Source organism: Eriocheir sinensis, unplaced genomic scaffold (assembly GCF_024679095.1).
Source record: "Eriocheir sinensis breed Jianghai 21 unplaced genomic scaffold, ASM2467909v1 Scaffold698, whole genome shotgun sequence".
Classification (NCBI taxonomy): Eukaryota; Metazoa; Arthropoda; class Malacostraca; order Decapoda; family Varunidae; genus Eriocheir; species Eriocheir sinensis.
This window is the reverse complement of record NW_026112051.1, coordinates 17,501-37,500: the sequence shown is the minus strand read 5'-3', so window position 1 is coordinate 37,500 and position 20,000 is coordinate 17,501. Positions and strand designations below refer to the sequence as shown.

The window sequence follows — 20,000 nt, the reverse complement described above, 5'->3', positions numbered from 1 at the left end:
ATGGAAGAGATTATGGTAAACAAAGAAGAGATCCATAAATTACTGGGAGAACTAGAAGATGGAAAAGCAGTAGGACCGGATGGAGTTTCTGGGTATATTTAAAAAAAATGTAGAGATGAATTAATTGTTCCAATATACGACATCATTAGATGCTCAGTAGCAACAGGTACGGTGCCCAATGAGTGGAGAAGGGCTGAAGTGGTCCCCATATATAAAAATGGAAGGAAAGATGAACCTTCAAACTACAGACCCATATCCCTGACAAGTGTTTTGTGCAAAATATGTGAGAAAATAATAAAGAAGCAGTGGACTAAATTTCTAGAAGAGCATAAGTTAATTACCAGCAAACAATATGGATTTCAAAAGGGCCGATCATGTGTTACAAACTTACTCAGTTTTTACTCAAGAGTGACAGACAGAACTCAGGAAAGGGATGGATGGCTTGATTGTATTTATCTAGATTTGAAAAAGGCCTTTGACAAAGTTCCACATACAAGACTATTATGGAAACTGGAAAATAAAGGAGGATTGAAAGGAAATATGAAAAAATGGATGGCAAGCTACCTAATGGGAAGGGAGATGAGAACTGTGGTCAAGGACATAAAATCAGAATGGAGAAATGTAGAAAGCGGAGTACCACAGGGTTCAGTATTATCACCGATAATCTTCCTGGTATATGTAAATGACATGGCTGAAGGAGTTAATAGCTACATAAACCTGTTTGCTGACGACGCTAAATTACAAAAACATATAAGAAACAAAGATTGTGAAATATTGCAAGAAGACCTATACAAAATTTGGAAATGGAGTATGGATTGGGAGATGGAATTTAATGTGAAAAAATGTCATGTTATGGAAATGGGTAAAAGTGAAACAAGACCAATCTGGATATACAAAATGGGAAATGGTGAAACATTAAAAAAAGTGCATGAAGAGAGAGACCTGGGAGTAGTGATGAGGGATGATAATCAACCAGAGAGTCATATAAATCGGATCTTTAGAGACACATATAACTTGGTGAGAAATATTGGAGTAGCATTTAGCTACATGGACAAGGACATGATGAGAAGGCTAATCACTACCATGATTAGACCAAAATTAGAATATGCAGAGGTAGTGTGGTCCCCCCATAAGAAGAAGCATATAAAGAAACTAGAAAGAATACAGAGGATGGCATCAAAAATGGTCCCAGAGTTGGAGGGATTAATATACGAGGAAAGATTAAAGGAAATTAACTTAACAACACTGGAACAAAGAAGAGAAAGGGGAGACCTAATCCAAATTTATAAATTATTAAACAAAATAGATGAAGAAGATAATGAAGAACTGCTACTAACAGAAGGAAACATAAGCAGAAATACAAGAGGACACAGTAAAAAATTCAGAAAGGGGAGATGCTTGAGAGACACAAAGAAGTATAGCTTCCCGCAAAGAAATGTAGAGGTTTGGAACAGTCTGAGCGAGGAGTGTGCAAAGCTTTAAAGATAAGTTGGATAAATGCAGACACGGAGACGGGACCACACGAGCATAATGCCCAGGCCCTGTAAAACTACAACTAGGTAAATACAACTAGGTAAATACGCACACACACACCTTTTTTTTGAAAATGCAAATTGGAGTGGGCTGTTCAAAGCCAAAAGTACCCAAGACAAGTGGGAGGAGTTTTTAAAGCTGTACAAAGAAGCCGAGAATAGATATGTCCCTGAGGTAACCAAAAAGGATGTTGGTAAAAAGGAGTGGTTTAACAAAAGATGCGAGGCAGCTAGAAAAAGAAAGGAGGAAGCCTGGAAGGGATGGAGGAGACGAAGAAGAATCAACGCGTGGAACAATTTCAAACAAGCAAGGAATGAATATACAAAGATTAGAAGAGAAGAAAAACGGAAATATGAAAAAGATATAATCGATAAATGCAAAGACCAACCTAAATTATTTTATAGACATGTGAACGGCAAATTAAAGAATTGAGAAACAATCAATAAACTGAAAATGGATGGAACTACATATGAAGCCCCAGCAGAGATGGCAGAAGTGATGAACAACAGCTTTCATAGAGTTTTCACAAAGGAAGACGAATTCGTACAACCACCGGGCCAGGAAAGAGGAAGGGTTATGCAGGAGATACAGTTAACGGTGCAGGAGGTCAAGGAAAGCTTGAACAAGCTGGATGTAAGAAAGGCGACAGGGCTGGATGAAGTATCAGGGTGGATCCTGAAAGAATGTAGTGAGCAACTTGCAGAGAAACTGCACTCCATAATGAGCGCCTCCCTGCGTGAAGGAAGGGTACCACAAGACTGGAAGAGAGCAAACATAGTACCAATTTATAAAGGAGGAGAGAGAGAGGACCCATTAAATTACAGACCGGTATCACTCACTAGTGTGGTTGCAAAGATATGTGAGAGGTTAGTTAAAAACAGGTGGTCGGATTTTTGGGTAAGTGAGAGAATTATCTCAGATTGCCAGTTTGGATTCAGGAGGGAGATCGTGTGTCACCAACTTGTTGTGTTACTACTCAAGGGTGACAGATTTAATGCAAGAGAGAGACGGCTGGGGGGATGGAGTGTACCTGGATTTGAAAAAGACATTTGACAAAGTACCGCACAGAAGACTAATTTGGAAAATTAAAAATAGGGGTGGAGTTGGTGATGGACTTCCTAACTAACAGGGAAATGAGGACAATAATCAAGGACAAGGCTTCCAACTGGTGCCCAGTGAGGAGTGGGGTCACACAAGGTTTGGTGCTGGCGCCAATAATGTTTGTTGTTTATATAAATGATATGGTGGAAGGAGTGACCAGCCATGTGAGATTGTTTGCAGATTATGCAAAGCTATTGAGACGAGTCAATGACGTGAAAGACTGTGAGGCATTGCAGAGGAACCTGGACAAAATATGGGAGTGGAGTGGTACATGGCAGATGGAATTCAACCTTGGGAAATGTAAAAAAATAGAGTTTGGTAGGAGCAGTAGATGTGAATATGATTATAAGATGGGAAGTGAGATAATATGCAGAGGAATGGAAGAAAAAGATTTGGGAGTGACTATCTCAGAGTACATGTCACCGGACAAACACATCAACAGGATAAAGGGACAAACTATGAATTTGCTGAAGAACATAAGGACGGCATTTGTGTATTTGGATGAGGAGATGATGAAGAAAATAATAGTTACAATGATAAGGCCAAGGCTGGAGTATGCAGCAGTGGTCTGGTCTCCTCATGAAAAGAAGAACATAAGAAAGCTGGAAAGAGTACAGAGAATGGCAACTAAGATAACATAAGAACATAAGAACATTGGAGTCTGCAAGAGGCCGGTAGGCCTGTACGAGGCAGCTCCTCTGAACCTAAGCTCCTGTGTAGCTCCCGTGTATCTAACCCCACCTAATAATCACTGTCCATGAATTTATCCAATCTATTTTTTAATGTGACAGTTGTATTGGCACTTATAACATGACTGCTAAGCCTATTCCACTCATCCACCACCCTGTTTGTAAACCAATTTTTGCCTATGTCCCTGTTGAATCTGAATTTATCCAGTGGGTAGGACACTTCGTGTCCTACCCAATTTTCTTACCTACAAAACCTTATGAATGTCTCCCTTATTAAAGCCCTTCATCCATTTATAAACCTCGATCATGTCTCCACGCACCCTTCGCCTCTCTAGAGAATGCAAGTTTAACTGTTTGAGTCTTTCCTCGTATGGCAAGTTTCTCAACCCCTGAATCATCTTAGTCATCCTCCTCTGCACCGATTCTAATATTTTGATATCCATTCTATAGTAAGGTGACCAGAACTGAACCACATAGTCAAGATGAGGTCTAACTAATGCTAAATATAGTTTGAGGAAGACTTCGGGGCTTCTGTTGCTTACGCTCCTTGAAATTAATCCCAGCACCCTATTTGCTCGATTTATAGTTTGAATGCATTGTGCCCTTGGATGGAGATCAGAGATAGTACCAGAACTTAAGGATCGGACTTACGAGGAGAGACTCAATAGCATGGGGCTCACAACCCTGGAGAGAAGAAGAGAAAGAGGAGACCTGATAGCAGTGTACAGGGTGGCGAGCTGGGTGGAGAATCTGGACAGAGAGGACCTGTGTGTGTGTGTGTGTGTGTGTGTGTGTGTGTGTGTGGAGCGAGAGAGAAACGAGAGGACATGGAAAGGAGTTGAGGGCGACCACGTGTAGGCGAGATGTGAAAAAGTTTAGCTTCCTAAACAGAAGCATTGAGGTGTGGAATGGACTGGAGGAGGAGGTGGTTTGTGCAAGAAACATTCATGATTTTAAGGAAAAGTTGGATAGGAGCGGATATGGAGACGGGACAGCGCGAGCTCCTTTCCCGTATGTCACAACTAGGTAAATACAACTAGGTGGACACACACACACACACACACACACACACACACCGCTCCGGTAGCTCAATCGGTAGAGCGCTGCACTGCAAGTCTTCACGGCCAAACAGGCGGCGGTTCGAGCCCCGCTCAGGCCAGATTCTTTCCGTTGACTAGGAGTGGTTACTGTCCCCCCTTGAGCAAGGGGGATGGGTTGTGTGGTGTGTGAGGTCTTGGCAGTACCCAGAGATCGACAATAATGAGCACTTACTCACGTCGGGAGGGTACCTGCTGGCGAAAGCCAGTCCAACTCGTGATCAGGCCGTGGTGAATTACACACACACACACACACACACACACACACACACACACACACACACACACACACTTTAAGGCACTCTGAATAGGGGCCCCAAAACCCCTTCCAGGTTGCCGGCACTTCCCTTGAGGCTCTGGAACAAGCACTGCAGACAGACAGACACACACACCTCACCCTTGGGACCTAAGATGACCTCCACAAACACGTGACATGACCCACACAAACCTAACAGGACTAGTTTTTTTTATATACTTGATACTTTTATTTTACCTGAAATGACACACAAACACCAATAATGTTCATAATATATATAAATGATATGCCAAAGGGTATAAAAAGTTATATGAGCCTTTTTGCAGACGATGCAAAATTAATAAGGAAAGTGTAGACGGAGGAAGACTGTGAAGAACTGCAAAAAGACCTGTACAGAGTGTATAGAAGGAGCCAGTTATGGGAGATGGAATTTAATGCAAACAAATGCCATGTTATGGAAATGGGGAAAAGTATAAAAAGACCAAGGAAGACATACAGGATGGGAGAAGAAAATTTAAAGTTAGCACATGAAGAAAAAAGATTTGGGAGTAACGATGCAAGACACACCATCCCCAGAAAAGCACATAAACAGGTTATTTGGAGAAACCTACAGGATGATGCAAAATATAAGGGTTGGATTATAGACTTTTTAACAAAGAGAAATGAGAACAGTAATCAAGAGCAATAAATCAAGCTGGGCGGAAGTGACCAGTGGAGTCCCCCAAGGATCGGTGCTGGCTCCGATTATGTTTGCAATATATATAATTGACATGACAGAAGGGGTGACAAGCTATATGAATATGTTTGCTGATGATGCTAAACTAATGAGGAGGGTGGCTAATGAAGAAGACTGTGTAGCCTTGAGTCAGGATTTCGATAGAATAAGCGAATGGTCACGCAAATGGGAAATGACATTCAATACAGAGAAGTGTAGTGTGATGGAGTTTGGTAAGAGCAGTAGACGGATATTGGGGAACTACTCTCTGAGTAATGAAAGAATCATGAAAAAAACAGAAGAATAAGGATCTGGGAGTGACAATAACAGACAAGTTATCCTTTGGAAAGCATATAAATTGGATAACTGGGGAAACATACAATCTTCTTAGAAACATAAAAGCAGTATTTACATATCTAGATGAAGAGATGGTGAAGAAACTAATAACATCGGTGATACGTCCAAGACTGGAATATGCAGCGTTAGTGTGGTCACCTACATTGAAGAAAGAAATTAGAAAGTTGGAAAGAATACAGAGAGCAGCGACCAAACTATCGGAAACTTTGAGAGAACACACTTACGCCTCACGGTCTCACAGACGCCGAATCACAAAAAAATCGTAGTACCTCGGGAGACCGCGTTTTCCCCGAATCACTACGAAAATTTGGTTATCTTTTCATCTCGAGGCGTTCGGTCGACCTCGAGGGCATATTCCCCGAAGTACACCGAATTATTTCCCAAAGTGCTACGACGTACTACAATATGCTACGATGTACTATGATTTCACCCTGATTTTCTCCCGAAGTACGCCGAGTTTTGGAGCCGAAGTACTACGAAGTATCACGAACCACACCAACTGTCCCGACTTGTAAGTACGAAGTACTACAATGTACGACGAACTACACCGATAACTCCGGATCTACTACGAGTTTCAAATCTCCTCCAAGAATTTGCTCCCGATTTTGAGCAAAAGACACACCCCAGCATCATCATGACCAGGTTGGGGCTCTGTGTCCAAGTGGATTGGTGACGCAAGAGGGCTGGAGGAGGGGGTGTCTCCCCGGTAGCAGACGATGACCTCTCCTTGGATCGTCCCTTCACTTTCTTGGCAGGTTGTTCTTGAGTGTCTTCTTGTTGCTCATCATCATCAGGAGAGGCAGCAGCGGCAGCAGAAGACCTTTTCTTCTTGTCTTGTCCCTTCTCGTCCTTTTTTGGTCCCATTGTGATGTGACGCGACTCCTGCAAATTGGAAAAGACTGATTGATGTGCAAAATGCTTGCCTTTTAATACTCTTCCCAAATTCGTAATAGGGTAAGGTGGGGTAAGTTGCCCTTATAAGAGATTGCCTGTTGTAGCAACATTTTTTGCAATAGAATTAAAAAAAAAAGATCTGTTGAAAGCTTAGGCTAAGGCCTATCTATGGTATATATCATATCCACTCATTATGATTTACACCTTTCTATAATGACAATTTAAAAAAAATAATAAGGGGGCTTCTTACCCTGCATGTGGGGTAAAACGCCCACTGGGTAGGCCTTCTACCCCACTCTGGCTTACAATAATAAAACTCACAGAAACATAAGGAAAATAGTTTTTTCACTTTATAAAAATATATGTATTCCCTTTTTGAAAACTATACCCTATAAATCTCTCTTGATGTGAAATATAGGAACACAGTCATATTTGTGTCTCCTAATGAACAGAATGTAAAACTAAACAATTAATTAATTTTCCTAAAGGTATCCCCTTCTTTTAGACTAGTAATATTAGACAGCTTCCCTTTCTTCTGAATTTTTGTAACAAAAGGAACATCTACTTTCATGAAAAATATATGGAACTAAATATTCAATTAATTTGATAAAATATGTCCTTTCTGTTGAATATTGATATCTGAAACAGTTAAAAACACCAACTTCCTTATAGTCTCATACTCAAAAGTGTTCACTTATGGATGCCTTTCAAAAACTTAAACAAATTATATTTAAAGCAATACTGTAATGCCTAATCAGACTTGCAGTTTTGACATACGTACAGATCTAGGCCTACTCCAATTGTACATTCCGCATGTACTCATACCTTTATACATGTCCCGAGGGAGACAAGAAGGGGTGGCGGTGTTGGGATCTTTCTTTCGAATTCTTTTAAGAAGATTCGGAGAAAAGCATCAGAAAGGTGGGATACCTTTGAATTAGTGCAAGTCATCTGTGAAATTGATAGGAAATTCACCTTTATTGTGGTGTATGGACCTCCGGATACAAGAGCAGAGGTCTTTATTGATGAATTTCGCACATTTTTGGAGTCTGTGGATATGGTGAGTGCAAATGTGTTCATCCGTGGTGACTTTAATCTATGGATTGATGATCCTGAAAATTCTTCTGCCATGGCCTTCATTGAGATGATGGACAGTTTCAACCTGATTAATAAAGTGAACGAGATGACTTCTTTAGGGGGTCATGTGCTAGACTTGGTTTTCAGCGATATAGACGGTGATCTAGTGCAAGGGGGGGTGTTGATGAAATATGTTGTATATCCCCGGTGCATAAATTGGTAACCTTTGAAATTTCATACGTGAGGGAAGCAGTGCAGAGAAAAAAGATTACGTTCAGATTGCGAAAGAATTTTCAACCAGAAATACTGATTAACTCTGTGATACAGGAAATTACTATTAATTGTCGTGAAATCTGTGAACATGGCTCGGTGTTACGTGGAAATTGTGCTACCTGCCTGGTTAAGCTATATAATGGTTTAGCTAAAGATGAGTATAACAGCCTCTGTCCTCTGAGTGAAAAGGAGATAGTGTTGAGAGATCATGCACCTTGGTTTAATGTGGAAATACTGTGGGCAAAAAGAGAGAAGAAAAAAGAAAGACTGTGGATTATGAAAAATTCAGATGAGGCAAGAAGAGCATACCAGGTGGCGAGAAACAAAGAAAATCGGCTTGTGATAAAACGGAAAAGAATACTATCGGAATAAGGTTGTGGAGGCAGGGCCGAACATCAATAAATTATATAAGGTGCTTGACAGTTTGAGTGGAAACAGAAAGGTTAACAAGCTTCCGGATGGTTTCTCGGATGAAGTGCTGGCAAATAAGTTTTTAGACTTTTTTGACAAGAAAATTGAGAAAGTTATCATGAACTTTAGAGGCGACCGCGGTTACCATGGATCCGCTGTGGAAACTCCAGTCCCTGAAATAAAGTTAACAGGCTTTCAACAAGTGGATGTGGCTGTGGTGAAAACTATCATACACAGGTGAACCTGACGTACTGTGATGGTGATTCCTTGCCGATAAGTGACATCATTAAGAGTGGAAACTTTAGTGATTTCTTAAATATTATGACTGTGATGGTTAACACTAGTATCGAAAACAAGACTTTCCCTGAGAGTGAGAAAGCGGCGATCGTGCAACCTATCGTTAAAGGTAAACTGGACCCACAGTGTTTAGTTCCTCTAGACCAGTATCCAACTTGACGTTTCTATCTAGGATACTTGAAAATGTGATCTTAAATCAGCTAATGGAGCATCTGCTAGTGGTGCAGGCTTTACCGGATAATGAATCTGCCTACAAGAGGCTTTACTCAACTGAAACTACTCTCTGTTTGGTGGTAAACAACTTGCTTGTGCTTATGGATGAAGGGAAGTGTGGTGTTCTGATTTTGTTAGACTTGAGTGCTGCGTTTGACACGGTGGAGCACAGTCTATTGCTTCGGGATTGCAAGATTATTGGAATTGAGGGTGGCGCGCTGGATTATCTGAGGAGTTACCTTGAGAACAGAACTTACTGTGTGCAAATAGGTAAATCGTTCTCCACTCATAAACTTTTGCAAAGAGGAGTCCCCGAGAGAAGTGTACTGGGTCCAATTTTATTCTGTGTTTATACTATCGGTCTTTCACATTTGCTAAGAAGGCATGAAGTTGACTTTAAACTGTATGCTGATGATACACAGTTCTATTTGTCGCTGAGTGATGTGGAAAACACTGAAGATAAGCTGAGCAGAATTATGGATGATGTCGGGAAATGGATGAATTCTAAGCAACTGAAGCTGAATGAGGATAAAACTGAATGCTTGATTGTGGGGAAGAACAAGGATGTCAGGAGGCTAGATGTTTCCACTCTTCGGATAAAAGATGACACTAGGACTGTAAAAAAGTCAGTCAAAGATTTAGGTGTGATACTTGACTGCACTCTATCATTCAAAGAACAGATCAGTCAGGTGGTGAGAACTGCAGGATACCATCTCAGAAATATTGCATTTGTCAAGAAATACCTGGATGATAAGACCATGAAGATGCTTATATATAATCATGTAAATAGAAAGCTGGATTATTGTAACTCACTTTATTATGGCCTTCCTAAATATCTGCTGAAGAAACTACAACTTGTTATGAACAGAGCTGCAAGGCTAACAAAGGGTCTGGTGAGAGAATAACACCTGCACTTACAGACTTGCATTGGCTGCCCATCAAGGCACGCATAGTCTACAAAATATTTGTCTTGACTTATCAAGCAATGCGATTTGGTAAACCTGGATATTTGAGAAATATTCTACAGGATTTTCATTTGGACACCACCATGTCAGTGAGACACAGTGCAGAACAGTATAGACTCTATGAGCCCAGGGTCAACCTGGAACTGGGTTTCAGAGCATTTGAGAAGAGTGACCCGCGGCTCTTGGATCAGTTATGTGTAAGCATGGTGGTGCAGAGAGAGTGACAAGAGAAAGGGCATTGCAAGGAAGAAGGGTGGTAGGGTCTTTGAGACAAATCATGAATGGCAGAAGTGTGAGCATGGAGGTAAAGAGGGATTTGAGAAATACAATAATAGTACCAACCCTCACATATGCAAGAGAAACGAGGGCCTGGAATGAAAGTCAGAGGTCTAGAGTGCAGGCAGTGGAAATGAGTTATTTGAGAAGTGCTTGTGGTGTGAGAAGAATGGATGGAATGAGTAATGAAAGTGTGTACGAGAGTTTTGGAATGTGTCACGTGGTTGAAGGTAAGAAGCTTTGAGTGGTGTAAGAAGTGAAGCGACAGACTTTAAAGTGGTTTGGCCACATGGAGCAAATGAAGGAGAGTAAGATGACCAGAAGGGTGTATGTGAGTGAGATAGAGGGAGGGAATGCTAGAGGACGACCTTGAGTGAAATGGAGGGATAGGGTGCAAGAGTACGTTAGGGAGAGGGGGGAAAGATCTTTGAGAAACTTTGAGCAGGCACGGAGGGAGTGTCTGGATAGAGATAGATGGAAACTCTGTAATGTGTGATGACTCTCATACTGGAGTGTCTGTGGGTTGTGTAAGGTTGTGTGTGGCGTCACTGGCACACTACAACGCAGCAGTGACTGGCAACAAAACACCAGCAACCAAATATTACAAAAAATACCACACAAATGACAGGACTCCCATGAGCTGCACACTGTTCAATGACTGACAAAGACACCCACCTGTGTGCTGGATGATGGAGGCGTGGTTGGGGGAGTTGCTGCGCTCACCCTTGTCAAAGTTCTTCAGCTCCAAGTGGCCGTGATGGATCCACAGGTCTGGAGGCTGGACGCCAGGCTTGTTGCTCTCACTGCAGCTGCCGCCAACACTGCAAGGAAGTGATGCATCTTACTAGCTGCTAAATACTACTGAGTGCTGCTGCTGTACCTCGCAGGGCTGTCCAGAGGGAGATGGAAGGGCACATGCAATCTTCAAAACAGGATGGATGTTAAAGGTATGAGGTTTGAGTTCAACAAAGCATATTTGAATTAATTTAAAGAAATAGCTCCCAGCCAGCACACTGCAAGCAATCACAAGTTAGAAACACATGTTAGCTGCTCCACCAAGAGACACAGATATCACAAACAGAGGTCACTTGTTACCCTGCAACTATGTATAGCACAAAATGAAAGTCCATCTTGAACATTTCCTATGAACAAGTTTACCTTTTTTTTTCTTTCTCTAATCTTGGCAAACTTAAGTCTTTGTGGACTATGCCCTGCAGCCTTGTTCTCCATATTACAAAGTGAATAAAAAGTTCCTGCAGTCAGTGTAAAGGATTGCTGAAATGAGTCATGGGATGAAACACACCAACAAGAAACTGTCCTGCCACCTTACACAATGCTTGGCCTGGGCTCCGCCTTGACCCGCGGCAGTACAGTGTGGTGGCCAAAGCCCCAGCTGGTCATGGCTCCTGCCACGCCAGCGATCACCAGCACAATCAGGCCTCTCGCTCCACACACCAGCCTGGGGGCTCACCGATGCTCTTGTCAACAGCTGGAACACAGGAGCAGATGTATAATATATTTAACATTGGCTTAATCAATCAGTCAATCAATGGGGGCCTCTGCCAGCCTGCCTCACCCAAACTATGACACCATTCTTGGGGGTTCCTCTGTGCAGGTCCCTATGCAGGCACCTTCCCCATACCATGTACCTCCCAGCAGGATCCATCAACCTGCTCTAACCCAACTTTCTGGGCACACTCTTTACTAAGGATTGTCTCTTACATAAACAACCTGGTAAGCAGGGTTTACCCACATGCCCACAGAGCCAGAAGTGGCATTCACAGAGCATGCAGGTAATGGGCCTCAGGTCAGCCTCAGGGAGGGAGTGCTCCATGATGAGGGACAGTATGGTGGGACACAACATGTGCATAACTGGGAGAACAGTGACTGATGCACCACAGCACACAGCATGCAGGTAATGGGCCTCAAGTCAGCCTCAGGGAGGGAGTGCTCCATGATGAGGGACAGTGTGGTGGGACACAACATGTGCATAACTGGGAGAACAGTGACTGATGCACCACAGCAATGACGGCTCCCTAAGACTAACACTTCCTTACCTGGAAGTCGTGAAGCTTTCCACGGAGGAGAATGGACCAAAACCTTTGACATTGTGAGAGTGCATCTTGTGCAAATACTTCCTTGAAGGCGTCAGTCCATGGACGGTGAGGGTGAGCCAGTCCCCCGCCACTTCCCCCATCACCCAGTCACTGACAGTTTGGTCCGTGGTGAGGAATATCACGTAGCCTGGAACAAACAAAATTACTCTCTCAATAATCTTTTTTTAACCGTGTACCAGTGACAGGCAAAATTTGTGGCTTTACCGTGTAGCAGCGACGGGCCTAAATAGATGATGCATAAACTGATCACAAATGCATTGATATATATTATAAAATGGTTTGCCTGAGTGATGATTTTCTCTCTCTCTCTCTCTTTTTTTTACGTCGCGGCCTATTGCGCCGGTAGGCTTCTTCCTGGTGGGTCCTGATGGTCGGCCCAAGGCAGTGCTTAGAGTGGCCTTTCAGAAACATGATCCCTGCAGCTACTGGGTTAAGTGCTGCCCATAGCTCCAGTAGGCTCTTTGGAGGGGCCTCTTGGATGACCCCAGCCCGGTAGTGGCTCAGGCAAATTGTATTTATAGTGGCTGACAGGATGTATGGTTCTTGCTTCCTGCCTGGCCCACGCTGCCCACCACCATGACCTAAGTCACTGTTTATTTACTATATATCCAGGTCTTTTCCACGTCAGTGAAGGTGTGTTCCCTTAACTATGTAGTCTAGTACATCACTGTGGTTTGGCACACTGACTCTTTTTTATTTTTATATAATTTGAAGATGCCATCCTGGTAACCCATCAGCTCACCTGTGATCCTCCCATTGTTCCGCTGCAGCGGCTGCGGGTGAAGGTGGTGGTGGACGGCTGGCCAGGGAGCCAGGACGGTCAGGCCACCAGCAGGGTGTTGGAGGCCACCAGGCTATAGGGGACTCACGCCAAACCTGATGGGGAAAAGTGTGTGAAAAGTGTGATATTGGCACACCAAACAAAGTTCCCCCAGTCCCCATCATGCATTTTATATATATATATATATATATATATATATATATATATATATATATATATATATATATATATATATATATATATATATATATATATATATATATATATATATATATATATATATATATATATATATATATATATATATATATATATCCTGGTGAGTGATTCATAAGTTTCCATAGGTTTTTTTTTTTTTTTTACAAAGGAGACAGCTCAAGGGCACAAAAAGTAAACATTAATAAAAAAAAAAGCCCGCTACTCGCTGCTCCTAAAAAGAATCCAAAGAGGTGGCCGAAAGATAAGTCAGTTTCGGGAGGAGAGGTGTCCTGATACCCTCCTCTTGAAAGAGTTCAAGTCGTAGGCAGGAGGAAATACAGATGAAGGAAGATTGTTCCAGAGTTTACCAGCGTGAGGGATGAAAGAGTGAAGATGCTGGTTAACTCTTGCATAAGGGGTTTGGACAGTATAGGGATGAGCATGAGTAGAAAGTCGAGTGCAGCGGGGCCGCGGGAGGAGGGGAGGCATGCAGTTAGCAAGTTCAGAAGAGCAGTCAGCGTGGAAATATCGATAGAAGATAGAAAGAGAGGCAACATTGCGGCGGAATTTAAGAGGTAGAAGACTATCAGTATGAGGAGGAGAGCTGATGAGACGAAGAGGCTTTGCCTCCACTCTGTCCAGAAGAGCTATGTGAGTGGAGCCCCCCCACACGAGATGCATACTCCATACGAGGGCGGACAAGGCCCTTGTATATGGACAGCAACTGTGCAGGGGAGAAGAACTGGCGGAGACGGTACAGAACGCCCAGCCTCGAGGAAGCTGATTTAGTAAGAGATGAGATATGAAGTTTCCAGTTGAGATTTTGAGTTAAGGATAGACCGAGGATGTTTAGTGTTGAGGAAGGTGATAGCTGGGTGTTGTCAAAGAATAGGGGATAGTTGTTTGGAAGATTGTGTCGAGTGGATAGGTGGAGAAACTGTGTTTTTGAGGCGTTGAAGGACACCAGGTTCTTCTTGCCCCAATCGGAAATAATAGTAAGGTCTGAGGCTAAGCGTTCTGCAGCCTCCAGCCTTGAGTCGTTAAGTTCCTGAAGGGTGGGTCTTCTATTAAAAGAAGTTGAATAATGCAGAGTGGAATCATCGGCGTAGGAATGGATAGGACAGTTCGTTTTGGAAAGAAGATCATCAATGAACAACAGAAAAAGAGTGGGAGATAGGACAGAACCCTGTGGGACACCACTGTTAATAGATTTAGGGAAGAACAGTGACCGTCTACCACGGCAGAAATAGAACGGTCAGAAAGGAAACTGGAGATAAAGGTACAGAGAGAAGGATAGAAACCGTAGGAGGGTAGTTTAGAAAGCAAAGATTTGTGCCAGACCCTATCAAAAGCTTTTGATATGTCCAGCGCAATAGCAAAAGTTTCACCGAAACGGCTAAGAGAGGATGACCAAGAGTCAGTTAAGAAGGCTAGGAGATCACCAGTAGAACGCCCCTTGCGGAACCCATACTGGCGATCAGATAGAAGGTCAGAAGTGGAAAGGTGCTTTTGAATCTTACGGTTAAGGATTGATTCAAAAGCTTTAGATAGACAAGAAAGTAAAGCAATAGGACGGTAGTTTGAGGAATTGGAGCGGTCACCCTTCTTATTTACAGTATGTGTGAATGCATAATTCAATCAAGAATTAAATGTAGATGTTGAAAGGCAGAGGCTAAAGAGTTTGAACAGGCAGGGTGACCGCACGTAGGCCCATTTTTTAAGGACCATAGTAGGCACTCCATCCGGTCCATAAGCCTTCTGAGTATGGAGGCCAGAGGCATAGAAAACATCATTTTGAAGAATCTTTATAACAGGCATAAAGGAGTCAGAGGGGGGATGAGTAGGAGGAATATGCCCAGAATCGTCCAGAGTGGAGTTTTTAGAAAAAGTTTGAGAGAAGAGTTCAGCCTTAGAGATAGATGAGACGGCAGTGTTGCCGTCAGGACTGAGGAGTGGAGGGAAAGATGAAGAAGTGAAGTTGGAGGAGATGTTTTTGGCTAGATGCCAGAAGTCACGGGAAGAGTTAGAGAAAGCAAGGTTTTGACATTTTCTATTAATGAAAGAATTTTTGGTTAGTCGGAGAATAGATTTGGCATGATTCCGGGCAGAAATGTAAAGTTCATAATTAACATTAGTTTGAAGGCTCTGGTACCTTTTGTGAGCTACCTCTCTATCATTGACAGCACGAGAACAAGCGTGATTAAACCAAGGCTTTTTAGCGTGAGGAGTAGAGAAAGAACGAGGAATGTATGCCTCCATTCCAGAGACAATCACCTCTGTGATGCGTTGGGCACACACAGAGGGGTCTCTATCCTGGAAGCAATAATCATTCCACGGGAAATCAGAAAAGTACATCCTCAGGTCGTCCCACCGAGCTGAAGCAAAATGCCAGAAGCATCGCCTCTTCGGTGGGTCCAGAGGATGTACAGGAGCGATAGGACAGGATGCAGAAATAAGATTGTGATCGGAGGAGCCCAACGGAGAGAACAGTTTGACAGAATAAGCAGAAGGGTTTGAGGTAAGGAAGAGGTCTAGAATGTTGGGCCGATCTCCAAGACGGTCAGGAATACGTGTAGGGTGCTGGACCAACTGCTCTAGGTCGTTGAGGATAGCAAAGTTGTAGGCTTGTTCACCAGGATGGTCAGTGAAAGAGGATGAAAGCCAAAGCTGGTGGTGAACATTGAAATCTCCTAGGATGGAGATTTCAGCGAAGGGAGAGTGGGTCAAGATGTGCTCCACTTTAGAATTCAAATAGTCAAAGAATTTTACGTAGTTGGTAGAGTTAGGTGAGAGATAAACAGCACAGATGTATTTAGTAATAGAATGACAGTGAAGTCTTAACCAGATGGTGGAAAATTCAGAAGAGTCAAGGTCGTGGGCACGAGAGCAAGTGATGTCGTTGCGCACGTAGGCGCAACATCCAGCTTTGGATTGAAATTTAGGATAGAGATAGTAGGAGGAGGAACAGAGTAGAGATTGCTGTCAGTAGCCTCAGAAACCTGTGTTTCGGTAAGGAAGAGAAGGTGAGGTTTAGAGGAGGAGAGATGATGTTCCACAGAATGAAAATTTGAGCGAAGACCGCGAATGTTGCAGAAATTGAGAATAAAGAGGTTCGAGGAGTTATCAAGACACCTCTCTGGTCGGCAGCCAGAAGGGAAGTCCTCCCTGGGAATTTAGGTCCTCCCCAGGCGGGGACTCTGAGGCATTGCTTAATTGAGCCATTTGAATTTTGAATTTTGGAAAAAGTGTATATGTTATGTGAATGTAGTGTGGTGTGGATAAAGAGAGGATCTGTCTTTAGAGAGCATGCTGAACTACTCTCCGGTGTTGGTGAGACAATAGGGAAACGGTTAGTGAGGACATGGGAAGGGTCTTTGGAGGGCTTCAGCTTCTCACCTCCCATATACCTCACCGGGAGTGGCTTGCGCCGTTCGGTAGGTGTCTTCCTACCTACTCCAGCCGGTTACTTTAAGTTTAAGTTTAGGCCTGTAAGTCTGAGCACAGTCAAGGATCCAGATACATACTTGTTCAGTACTTGTTTGTCGTTGGTACAGGAGCAGGTTTAGGACAGATAGAGTTGCCTGAAGTTGTCATTTTCATGACAAAATATTATATTATTACCATACAGAAGAATATCTACTTCTATTCTGTTACAGTTTGGTTGCAAACCTTGGTTGCTATTATGATACATTGCCAGCCAAGTTAGTAAAGACTAAAGGAGGCTGATTTTTTACCTAGTAAAAAACATGTCAAGTTGGCAACATTAGCGCAGGAGGATATAATAATGTAGGAATCCTTTTTTTATACTTTGAAGAGAATAAATGAATCATTGCACATGAATAGGTTGTTTTACTTTATCATCTTTGGAGCACATCATTTTACCTATGGAATACTTTTACTCAGAAAAAATACAAATAAAATCAATGATTTAATCATTTGATTAAATCAATTTGATTAAATCATTGCCAACCCTGCTGTGCTGTTTCTAATACCATTATGTAAGGTTCATTCTTAAGTATTTGCAAAAGGTCAATGAAAAAATCAATATCTCAAACACTAATAATAGCTCACCCTATGAGTCATAATTTCTCTGTGCCTCATCACAGCAAGGATTCAGCTGTGCAGGATTTCCTTGAGAAGTGTTGCAGGACTGAGTGAATATTTACTGAAAGAAGAACGAAGGCTTCCAGCACTGTGGTCTCACCCTGATGGTCTTCACAGCAAACTCACTGTTGATGGCTTGAGGCTGTCAATGAGGCAGGTCACATCCGTGGCGTTGACGTAGCGGCTGGAGGATGAGGACGAGAAGGTGGTGCAGCTGTTGTACTGCAGGAGTCAAAGGTCAGTATTAACAGGGAGTCAGGTACAAGGACGGAGGAAAACATAAGAAAGGTCACTGGATGAAGGACTGGCTTGTGAAATGAGACATGAATGACAGGAGGATAGGAAGGGTGTGAGGGAGTGCTTGCAGGAAAAAGAGGATGTGTAAGTGAAGGATAAGGATGTATGAGGGAGGATATGAGGTGTATAAGGGACTGTTTGCAGGAAAAAGAGGATGCATGAGTTATGGATAGGGATGTGTGAGGTGGACGTGAGGTGAATAAGGGAGTTTGCTGGGACGAGAGTATGAGTAAGTAATGGATAAGGATATAGAGAGGAAGATATGAGGTGAATGAGGGGCTGTTTGTAGGAGGGAGAAGGATGCAAGTTACGAATAAGGATGTGGAGAGGTGGATATGAGGCGAATAAGGGAGTGTGTGCAGGGAAACAAGAATGTGTAAGTGGTGAATAAGTTCCTTGACAAATGACTAACTTTTCCGCTGCTGTGTTGATGCAAGTGGCAAGTCATGACACAGTGCACAAAGAACATGAGATAAAACATATATTTTCCAGCTGATGACTGCCCTCCCTGAAGCAGCCCAGCAACACTACCCAAAACTGACCTCTTTGACCTCCCATTCTTCATGCTTGTGTTTGGAACGGCATCTAGTGGCCTTTTAATTGTTGTTTAATTTGTTTACCTTGAGTTGCCTCCTTGAAAAAATAATAATAATAATAAATAAATAAATAAATAAATCACCTGGTTCTGGCTCAGCATGGTGTCCGCCCACTGCAGCACCACGGTGAAGGGTGTCAGCACCACGGCCTTCACCCACACCGCCGGGTCCAGCGTGGGTGCCACCACCTCCTCCTCCTCTGGCTGGGTGCGGACTTGCTGGTACACCGGTTGCCCGTCACCCACGTTGTTGAAGGCTCGCAGGCTTATCACAAACTCCATGTTGGGTTCTGAGGAGATGGAGAACTTGTTATGGACCTAATCGTAACAATACAACAATTTTTTCACGACCCTTAACCCGTCCGCTGTGATTGGCACGGATTTTGCCTTCACTTGTAGCCTGGTAACATAGTCCCAGGTCTTTCTCTCTCTGTCTGTGGTGGATAGTGGAGTGTTTCCCATGTGGTATTGGTGTGCTGGATATCCCCTCCCAAGGTGCAGGACTACACTTTTCTTCACTGAACTGTAGCCACGGACACTTTTTGTTCCATTCCTGTAGCTTGGCGAGGTCTGCTGCTAGGAAATCCGCAGTCAAGGGGTTAAACTGGGCAGAACAGATAACAAATAAGATAGACTAACAGACAACAGGTAGAAAGACAGATAACAGGCCACAGATAACCAATGAATAACCGGACTAACATTATGACCACCCAGGAAATATCTGAGAGTTCAGGGCAGACAGAGGAATGAGCCTGAACGATGATGAGTCTGAAAATGGCAACTCAGAATACCACCTCCTTTCCCTCAATAATTGCTCTCATGGTCCAGGGTCTTCACAATATGGAGAGCTAACTTTATGATGGTGTGTAAATACTTTTCTGTGTGTGTTTGTGTGTGTGTGTGTGTGTGTGTGTGTGTGTGTGTGAAATGTTAACAGACTCAATAAATGTTTAACTATGATCTACTTAGCAAGATCTCTACCTTCACTTTACTTTGCTTAAATGAAAACTTGTTATGGACTCCATCATCATTTTTTTTTGGGGGGGTGAATGTAATGTTAACTCCAGACTCAATAAATGGTTAACTATGATATCATTTAACCCATTGACTGTGGATTTCCTACCAGAAGACCTCACCAAGCTATAAAAATGGATCAAAATGTTTTATACTAAAATTCAGTGAAGAAAAATGTAAAGTCCTGCACCTTGGGAGGGGATATCCAGCACACCAATACCACATGGGAAACACTCCACTGTCCACCAGAGAGGCAGAGAAAGGTTACCAGACTAACAGTGAAGGCAAATCCGTGCCAATCGCATTTGACAGGCTAACAAAATCTTTACCTTCTCTTGGCTCAACACAAATGTAGAAGTGGCTAATTCAAAATCCCTATCTTGTGGAGAATCACACTGCAGGTCTGCATACTACTTGGCCAGAAAATGGAAAATTAGTCACAAATGATCATCTTACACACCCAGCTTATCAATGATGTAACCGTGCTGCTTGCTGTCCACGATCTTGGAGTAGATGTCCGCCACGCCTTGGTCCCAGGCAATGGTGTAGCCGCACAGCAGCACATTGTGCTGTGCGGGGGGCTGCCAACACACCCTGATGTGGTCAGTCAGCGCCACGGCTGTAATGGACCACAAGACACTGCAGATAACACAGTGACTCCACCATCATGATCACTATGTAGGTTTTATCATGGCTTCCAAACATGAATATTTTGTACCATGAAAACAAAATTATACAAA

General features: G+C 42.9%; 2 protein-coding genes across 43 annotated transcripts in view; both read right to left on the bottom strand.

Annotated features, from left to right (window-relative positions):
- Nucleotides 1–12,377, bottom strand: part of LOC126993895 (heme peroxidase 2-like) — a 71,451-nt gene extending 59,074 nt beyond the window's left edge. For 38 of the 41 annotated variants that reach the window (XR_007748435.1, XR_007748430.1, XR_007748427.1 and 35 more), the window contains exons 1-4: nt 12,212–12,376; nt 11,485–11,643; nt 10,830–10,975; nt 6,371–6,630 (exon numbers count right to left, since the gene is read on the bottom strand). Coding sequence is in view for 25 of the 41 variants with exons in the window: in XM_050853041.1 (XP_050708998.1) it covers nt 6,371–6,612 (242 nt within the window). In the remaining 16 variants the exon portion in view is untranslated. Of the gene's footprint in view, nt 1–6,370; nt 6,631–10,829; nt 10,976–11,484; nt 11,644–12,211 lie in introns of all 41 variants that reach the window. The other 3 variants (XM_050853044.1, XM_050853056.1, XM_050853043.1) reach the window with 3 other exon arrangements.
- Nucleotides 12,378–16,819: 4,442 nt separating this feature from the next.
- LOC126993894 (neogenin-like) overlaps nt 16,820–20,000 on the bottom strand; it is a 4,132-nt gene continuing 951 nt past the window's right edge. Inside the window, exons 3-5 of one of the 2 annotated variants that reach the window (XM_050853030.1) lie at nt 19,721–19,899; nt 18,331–18,536; nt 16,820–17,576 (exon numbers count right to left, since the gene is read on the bottom strand). In XM_050853030.1, the coding sequence (XP_050708987.1) occupies nt 17,466–17,576; nt 18,331–18,528 (309 nt within the window). In that variant the 5' untranslated portion in view covers nt 18,529–18,536; nt 19,721–19,899 and the 3' untranslated portion in view covers nt 16,820–17,465. The remainder of the gene's footprint in view (nt 17,577–18,330; nt 18,537–19,720; nt 19,900–20,000) is intronic. The other variant, XM_050853029.1, reaches the window with a different exon arrangement.